This window comes from Orycteropus afer, unplaced genomic scaffold (genome assembly GCF_000298275.1).
Source record: "Orycteropus afer afer isolate SDZICR_OR568_19922 unplaced genomic scaffold, OryAfe1.0 scaffold00099, whole genome shotgun sequence".
In the NCBI taxonomy this organism is placed as follows: Eukaryota; Metazoa; Chordata; class Mammalia; order Tubulidentata; family Orycteropodidae; genus Orycteropus; species Orycteropus afer.
The window spans coordinates 1,120,804-1,128,725 of record NW_006921686.1 but is presented as its reverse complement, the minus strand read 5'-3'; the positions used below and the strand labels follow the sequence as shown (position 1 = coordinate 1,128,725).

General features: G+C 63.8%; 1 protein-coding gene across 1 annotated transcript in view; it reads left to right on the top strand.

Annotated features, from left to right (window-relative positions):
* IL4I1 (interleukin 4 induced 1) overlaps positions 1-7,871 on the top strand; it is a 9,128-nt gene extending 1,257 nt beyond the window's left edge. Inside the window, exons 2-9 of the mRNA XM_007943023.2 lie at positions 1,562-1,800; positions 2,360-2,472; positions 3,558-3,759; positions 5,486-5,554; positions 5,716-5,852; positions 6,448-7,243; positions 7,390-7,602; positions 7,842-7,871. Coding sequence (XP_007941214.1) covers positions 1,562-1,800; positions 2,360-2,472; positions 3,558-3,759; positions 5,486-5,554; positions 5,716-5,852; positions 6,448-7,243; positions 7,390-7,602; positions 7,842-7,871 — 1,799 coding nt within the window. The remainder of the gene's footprint in view (positions 1-1,561; positions 1,801-2,359; positions 2,473-3,557; positions 3,760-5,485; positions 5,555-5,715; positions 5,853-6,447; positions 7,244-7,389; positions 7,603-7,841) is intronic.
* Positions 7,872-7,922: the final 51 nt, after the last annotated feature.

The window sequence follows — 7,922 nt, the reverse complement described above, 5'->3', positions numbered from 1 at the left end:
GTCTCTGAGCCTCACTTTCTTCATCTCTTCTCTGGGGGAAGTGCGAGGCCTGCTCAGGGCAGGGACAGCTGGGACAGTCTCCTTGTCCCCATTTTCGCTGACTTTCGCTCTCCTTTCTCCGAATGGCCTTGTGATTTTGTTTCCTTCTCTGCCCCAGCTCAGATGGTCTCTGACTCACAGACACACACCCTCCATCAAACCACATCCCTCCCTGGCTTATAGTTCGGATTTCCCCCATCTTCCCTTGTCCTTTTGATAACTACTATTGCTACAGAGAAAGCCCCCGCTGCCAGTGTCACCCCTCACCAACTCCCCGGCCACCCCACCCCCAGCACCCTCCCACTTCACCCAGCCCCCAAAGTTGTAAGCCCTGCTGCCCTGTGGGGGAGCTCCCAGAAGCTGGGGAGTTTGTCCTTAACTGTCCACGGCCGGCCCTGCATGGGACAGGCAGTTGGAGGAGGCTGAGAGCAGAGTGAGATGGGGGTGTTGATGCACGGTTTCCGGGAGGCAACACCCCATGTGCCCCAGCAGGTCCTCGGTGCACGGCTGGGAGGGCAGGGGGCAGCAGGGACCGTGAGGGCCTTGTGCCAGACAAGCACAGCCACCTGCTGGGATGGCCTGTGGGCCGGTAGAAAGGCCTGCCAATGTGCTCCCTGAAGATTCCAGAAAACCCAAACTCACAGCCAGAGGCGATTCCAACTCAGTGACCCCCATTGGGTTTACAAGGCTCACTCTCCCCTAAGAGTCAAGGGGCAGACAGGGCACCAGGCAGCCGTTAACAGTGCTACCTGGACGTTTATTTTGGGCTCCTGCCCGCCCCCAGAGCTATTTGGGGCAAGAGAAGAAAATAGACTGGTTTCCTCCCCGCCCCCTGCTCCCCATGGCCCCGCAGCCTAGACTGGACCCCAGCCCCCGGCCTGGTTCCAGGAAAGCAGTTTCATTTCCCCCGCCTGACTCGGGAAGATGGGGGGGCGTGGCAAGGCAAAGCCAGTTTAGGGACCAGAGGGGACCCTGACAGAGTGGAGGGCAGAGGACAGTGGCTGCTGTTGGCGGAGAGAGGAGGTAGAGAGGAGGCTGGGGGAGACGGACAGGAGGGAGGAAAGGGGAGCCCAAGAGCTGGGAGACGGAGGGCTGGAGAGAGGGGGAGGGAGGGGGAGAAGAGGGGGACATTGGAGGTCAGGGAGATGGAGAGGGGGAGACCGAGGGTCAGGGAGACACACAGGACGGATGCGAGGGCGCGGAGAGGGAAGCTGAGAGAAGGACTCAGAAGATGAAAGAGACCAGGAGGCTGAGAGGGAGCTGGGTGGAGCCCACAGGGATGGAGAGGCCGGGCCGGGCAGGGGGCACTGGGGGCCGTGGGTCCAGAGAGAAAGCTCGGGCAGGGTCACGTGGGCCCCTCTCACGGTGGCTTCGGTTCTCCTCCACCCCAGACACCATCTCCCACCGTCATGGCCCCATGGGGTAAGTTACCAGGCAAGGGAGTGTGGGACGAGCGGGGCAGGAACCCCCTCCTTACACCCCCACCCCCCGCCCTACTGACCCCGTGCTCCTCCTCCTCCAGCCCCGCGTCTCCTCATCCTCGTCCCCGCCCTCCTCAGCCTGGCAGCCTCCCTGGCCAGGAAGGCCACGCACCCCCAGGACCCCTTAGACAAATGCCTGGAGGATCCTGACTATGAGCAGCTGCTCAAGGTCGTGACCTTGGGCCTCAACAGGACCTCCAGGCCCCAGAGGGTGATTGTGGTTGGGGCTGGCGTGTCCGGACTGGTGGCCGCCAAGGTGCTCGGCGAGGCTGGGCACAAGGTGAGAAGCGCTGCTCACAGTCTACCTGCTGCGGGCTGGGATCCCGCCAGAGGGCGTGGAGGGAGGGAGGGAGGGAGCGCGCCTTCCCCCTGGTCTGGGGAGGGATCCCACTGAAGCCTGAGACCCTGAGGGGGCATCTGCCCAGACTGGGACTCTCCAACATTCGCTGGCCCCCAGACATCTCACGCAGCCCCCAGGGGGGAGTTCCCGTGGGTGGAGATGGAAATTCTACCCAAGTGGAAGTCCCTCGTGAGGTCAGACTGCAATCCGAGAATGAGAATGGGGCAGGGACTTGGGCGCGTACGTGGGAAATCTCCCTGCTTGCTGAGCTGGGAAGTCCCTCTGCGTTCTGGCCAGTGGCCTGCCTGCTGCAGTCCTGGAACCATCATACTGTGTCTGAATGCTGTATACTCTCCCCACTCCCCATAAAGAAAGGGGCCCATCTGCTAGTCCGCTCTAGGACTGTGCTGCTGTGGGTAGGAAGGCAGGGGCTGGTAAGGGGGCGAGGGGAACGGAAGGGCTCAGTGGAGGAGCTGAAGGCCCCTGCCTCCCCGTCCAGGTGACTGTCCTGGAGGCAGACAACAGGGTCGGAGGCCGCATCTTCACATACCGGGATGAGAAGACCGGCTGGATCGGGGAGCTGGGGGCCATGCGCATGCCCACCTCGCACAGGTGCCCCCTCCATGTCCACACTCAGAGCCCCAACCCAAGCCCACCCAGCGTCGGCTCCGATGTCAGCCTGACCCCCTGCCCAGCTCCCGTTCCTTCCTTCCCTGGATCCCGGCCCCACAGTCCACTGGCTCGGGCTGGCCCAGCCCAAAGCCTCTCCAGGTCCCCAGCTTGATTCACCCCGAGGCCCGTGGTCACCCCAAGGCCAGGCAGCATCACTGATCCTGGGCCCTTCTCCTCCTAAGCCCCTACCCTGTCCCCATTCCCAACTCAGATCCTGGCTCTGACTTCATCCCCAGAGAAACCCAGCTCTCACCCCAAACCCAGGCGCCCTCAGCCTCCCAGCCCCTTTCAGGTCTCATCCCCATTCTCAGCACAGGTGACCCCAAATCTAGGCCCATCTCCAGCATCATGGCCACCCCAAACCCCATCCCCAGCTACCCACGCCTTTCCCTTCTCCAAACCCCACTAGGGAAAGAGACCCCTATTCCATCCCCACCTGACTCTTGACCATGCCCTCCCCACACCTTCCACCAGCTGCCCCTCCCCTCCCCCACACCCTCCCCCAGCCTTTCCCTAAGGCTTCCCCAGCCCTCTCCTTCCCCCCCCAGCCCTCACTCCCTCCTTCCCCACTCAGCCCTCCCTCCTCCTCCCACTCAGCCCTCCCTCAGCCCTCCTCCAGCCCTCCCTCCCCTCAGTCAGCCCTCCCTCCTCACTCAGTCCTCCTTCCCCTCTCACTCAGCCCTGCCTCCCCACACTCGGTCCTCCCTCCCCCTCACTCAGCCCTCCCTCCCCACTCCTTCTTCTCCCTCTCTCTTCACTCAGCCCTCCCTCCCCGCTCCCCCAGCCCTCCCTCCCCTCAGTCAGCCCTCCCTGACTCAGCCTTCCCTCCCCACACTCAGCCCTCCCTCCTCCATTCCCTCTCAGCCCTCCCTCCTCCCTTCCCTCACAGCCCTGCCTCCTCACTCCTTCTTCTCCCTCTGTCTTCGCTCAGCCCTGCCTCCCTGTCACTCGGTCCTCCCTCCCCCCACTCAGCCCTCCCCCCACCTCTTCCCCTCCGCCTCACTCAGCCCTCCCTGCTCCCTCAGGATCCTCCACAAGCTCTGCCAGACGCTGGGGCTCAACCTGACCCGCTTCGTCCAGTACGACGAGAACACGTGGACGGAGGTGAACAGTGTGAAGCTGCGCAACTACGTGGTGGAGAAGATGCCTGAGAAGCTGGGCTACAACCTGCGCCCCAGGGAGAGGGGCCGCTCGCCCGAGGACATCTACCAGATGGCCCTCAGCAAGGCAAGCTGCCAGCCAAGGCGCCCTCGCGCCCGGCCCGGCGTCCTTCCCTCAGTCGGGCCCCAGAACACAGCTGACCCTCAGAACCCCATCAGCTTTTGAGCCCCTGTTCCCTTCTCATTCGTACCCCAGGACAACCTCGCCTGTCTACCTCTGTGCCTTAAACTCGGGTTCATGGGCTGATGTCTCCTAAATTCATTTCCTGAGGCCCACACCTGTGTTCATCTGCCCTGACCATCCCCCAGGACCCCTCACATCCCTCCGAGTTCAGCATCTTCCCCTAAACCCACTCGTCCCTCCGGGCTCCCCCATCTCACGACACATCACCCTCTCCCCCCAGTCACCCAGCAGACCCCTAGGTACCATCCTTGTCTCTCTCCCCACCCGTAACCAGTCCCCAGCCCAGTCCTCCTGCCCCGTGACTCTCTGCTCTATTCTCTCTTCCCCAAACCCCAGCCTGTCCTCTCCCCTGGCCTTTGCCACAGCCTCATCCCCGACCTCTGGTCCTCCCTTCAATGTTCAGTGGCTACCAAAAAAAGAAAAAAAAAAAAAACCTCCACTGCCATCAAAACAAAAAAAACTGCCACGAAGTCAAGGCCAACTCAGAGTGACCCCCTTTGGGTTTCCAAGGCAGTAAATCTTTACAGAAGTAGATTGTCCAGTCTTCCTTCTCAGAATGGTTGGTGGGTTTGAACTGTTAGCCTTCTGGTTAGCAGTCAAATGCCTTAGGCCCTACGCCACCAGAGCTCCCTCCACGCCATCAAGTCAGTTCCAACTCACCAGGCCTCGACAGGACAGGGAACTGATCCACAGGGACTCCAAGGCTGTAAATCTTTCTGAAGCCGACTATCTCATCTTTTCCCCATGCAGCAGCTGGTGGGTTTTTGGTTAGCAGCTGGATGCTCTGACCACTGCACCACTAGAGTGCTTGCAGTGGCTCCAGAGGGGTCTTTCAATGCCCAGAGCTGCCCCCCAGGGCCCCAGGTCAGAATCCCAGCCCCTCGGCCTCAGTTTTGAGCCCTGACCAGTCTGGCCTCTCCCAGCCTTCTACCTTCATGTTCTTCTCTCCCCCAAGAAACGTTTATTTCTCCCAAAGCCCTCAAGGTGACACAAACGTGCCCCCTCTGTCCTCTTTCCTACTCACTGTACTCGTCCATCCCACCCTCACACCTTCGCACCTGCTTCACCTTCCCCTTGTTTGGATTGTCTTTTCCAACACAAGTAATTCCTACTCATCCCTCCAAATCCAGCTCCATGGCCCCTCCTCCAGGAAGCCCTCAGACACTCTCCTCTAGGAGCTCCTTCCTTGTCCATCTCCCCGGCAGCCTTCTCATTCAGACCCCCGGATGGGACAGCCTCACCTGGCAGCACTGACCGTTGCAGGGGGGCAGTCACATTCCATCCACATCCAGAATTTACTTAGCACCAGAAGGACACACAGACACACTCCAGCCTCCATAGAGCTCACCGTCTAGGATAGAAATTGGCTAAGTCACGTCTGACTGAGATGACTGTGACAACAGCCACAAGGGCCCAATGTTGGGGGACGATGGTGATAATGACTCAGGGAGACTTCACAGAGAAGTGACATTTAGTGCAGGTGCCAGGCAAGGCTGAGGATACAGCAGGGACAAAGGCCTGGGGGCGGGATCAGGAAAGGAACCCGGTTCTGGGCCCAGGCCTGTGCGGGTCCCACAGCAGCTCAACGCCGTCTGCTTGCTCCCTACAGGCCCTCAAGGACCTCAGGACGCTGGGCTGCAGAATGGCCCTGCAGGTGTTTGAAAGGCACACGCTCCTGGTGAGCGGCCGACTGGGCCTCAGTTTCCCCCACCTTTCACAAGAAGAGCCGTACCCTGGGGCCGGGGGGAGCTCCCGGTCGTGCCACGGGCGCGGGAGGGAGGACGAGCCGGCGTGCAGTCCGAACGCCTGGCTCTGACCCCGGCCCTCGCCCGTCCGCAGGAATACCTCCTCGGACAGGGGAACCTGAGCCAGCCGGCTGCGCGGCTCCTGGGAGACACGATGGCCAAGGACGGCTTCTTCTACCTCAGCTTCGCGGAGGCCCTGCGCGCCCACAGCTGCCTCAGCGACCGGCTCCGGTGAGGGGCAGGGGCGGGGCTGGCGGGGTCAATCGGGACCAGGGATGGGGAGTGGGTGGGCGGGCTTGGCAGCAAGGGCGGCGCCCAGGGCCAGAGAGGTGCGGTCTGGTCCCGCCCACCTAGCACCCCCTACCCTCTGGGTGGGGCCCGCCGGAGCACCTGGGTAGGAAAGGGTATTGGAGAGGTGGTGGCCCAGAAACGTGTTACCTGCCCTGCAGGAGGAACTTTATCCCGGGTCCTCGGGGGCGGCAGGGAAGGGCGGGGCGGAGAGGGGCGGGGCTAGGTGAGTGGGCGGGGCTGACGCGGAGTGGGCAGGTGCCAACAGGGGCAAGTACCGGAGTGGGCGGGGCTCGTGAGAAAGGGTGGGGTCAGAGGGCACCGGGTTGGTGACAACAAGAACGGGTACCAAGGCAATAAGGAGTGGGCGGGAGGGAAATAAGGAGCAGGCGGAGTCATGGGGCGGGGCCGCCGCGGCGGGGCAGGATTTGCGGAAAGCCGATAGGTGGAAACAGAGGGGGTGGCAGGGCGTGGGCGGAGTCACTGGGGCGGGCTCCCGGGCCCAGGGATCCCGGGTCACCCCTTGCCCCGCCCATAGGTACAGCCGCATCGTGGGTGGCTGGGACATGCTGCCGCGCGCCCTGCTGAGCTCGCTGTCCGGACCGATGCTGCTGCAGGCTCCGGTGGTGGCAGTGAAGCAGGCGGCACACGAGGTGTACGTGCACGTCTCCACGTCGCGCGGGGCCGGCCAGCAGAAGGTGCTGACCGCCGACATGGTGCTGCTGACGGCGAGCGGGCCGGCGCTGCGGCGCATCGCCTTCTCGCCGCCGCTCACGCACACGCGGCAGTACGCGCTGCGGGCTCTGCACTACGTGCCGGCCACCAAGGTCTACCTAAGGTTCCGCCGGCCCTTCTGGCAGGACGAACACATCGAGGGCGGCCACTCGAGCACCGACCGCCCGTCGCGCGTCATCTTCTACCCGCCGCCGCGGGAGGGCGCGCTGCTGCTGGCCTCGTACACGTGGTCTGACTCGACGGCGTCCTTCGCCGGCCTGAGCACGGACGAGGCGCTGCGCGTGGCGCTCGACGACGTGGCGGCGCTGCACGGGCCCATCGTGTACCGGCTCTGGGACGGCAGCGGCGTGGTCAAGCGCTGGGCCGAGGACCCGCACAGCCAGGGCGGCTTCGTGGTGCAGCCGCCGACCTTCTGGCACCCGGAAAAGGAGGACGGGCGCACCGTCGACTGGGCGGTCCCCTACGGCCGCGTCTACTTCGCTGGCGAGCACACAGCCAACCCACACGGCTGGGTGGAGACGGCCGTCAAGTCGGCGCTGCGGGCCGCGCTCCGGATCAACCACCGGGGCCTGCCCGGGCACAAGGCCGAGCCCGTGCAGGTAGGCGCCTGGAAGGCGGCGACCGCCCACCACCCGACCCATAAGCCGGTCTCCCCCCGGCACACAACCCACAAGCCGACCTGACATTAAAGTATTTTCGGGAAAAGCTGCGTGGTCTAGCCCCTCCGTGCGGGGCGCTCCCGCAGGTCGCCGGGAGCAGAACCACTAGCGCGCTGGTTGGGCGGGCTCGCCCCTGGGGACCCCCGGAAGCTGCCCTCTGCTGCTTCCTGCACAGAGGGGCTCCGCAGGTGGCGAGGGACAGAGGGGACACCCCGCTGTGGCCCCTGGCCATCACGGGCGGAGACGAGAGGAGACACAGGCGGGTCCGGAGGCAAACCACCGACGACCGGGTTGACGACGTGAGTCTAGTTTCACAGAGAACAAGCAGCCGTAGCAAGGCTCCCCCGAGTGTCGGCGGCCCTGTCACCTTCACTGTGCCGAGGTGTGTCCCTGCACACTCCTAGGGGGCGGCAGCTTGATGAGTACTGCTTCCTCAAGGCCCCCAAAGCCCCAGACTCCTGCAGGAAGGGAGCCCTGGCCCCCTTTCTCCCCCGCCCGTCCCCCCTGGGGTCTCCCTTATCCCGGGTGATGTGGTCAGGGACCGGCTATTCCCAGTGACCGGCATTAGCCCACCAGGTGGGGGACCAGGAGCCGCCCCCCGCCCCCCGCCCCCGCTGAG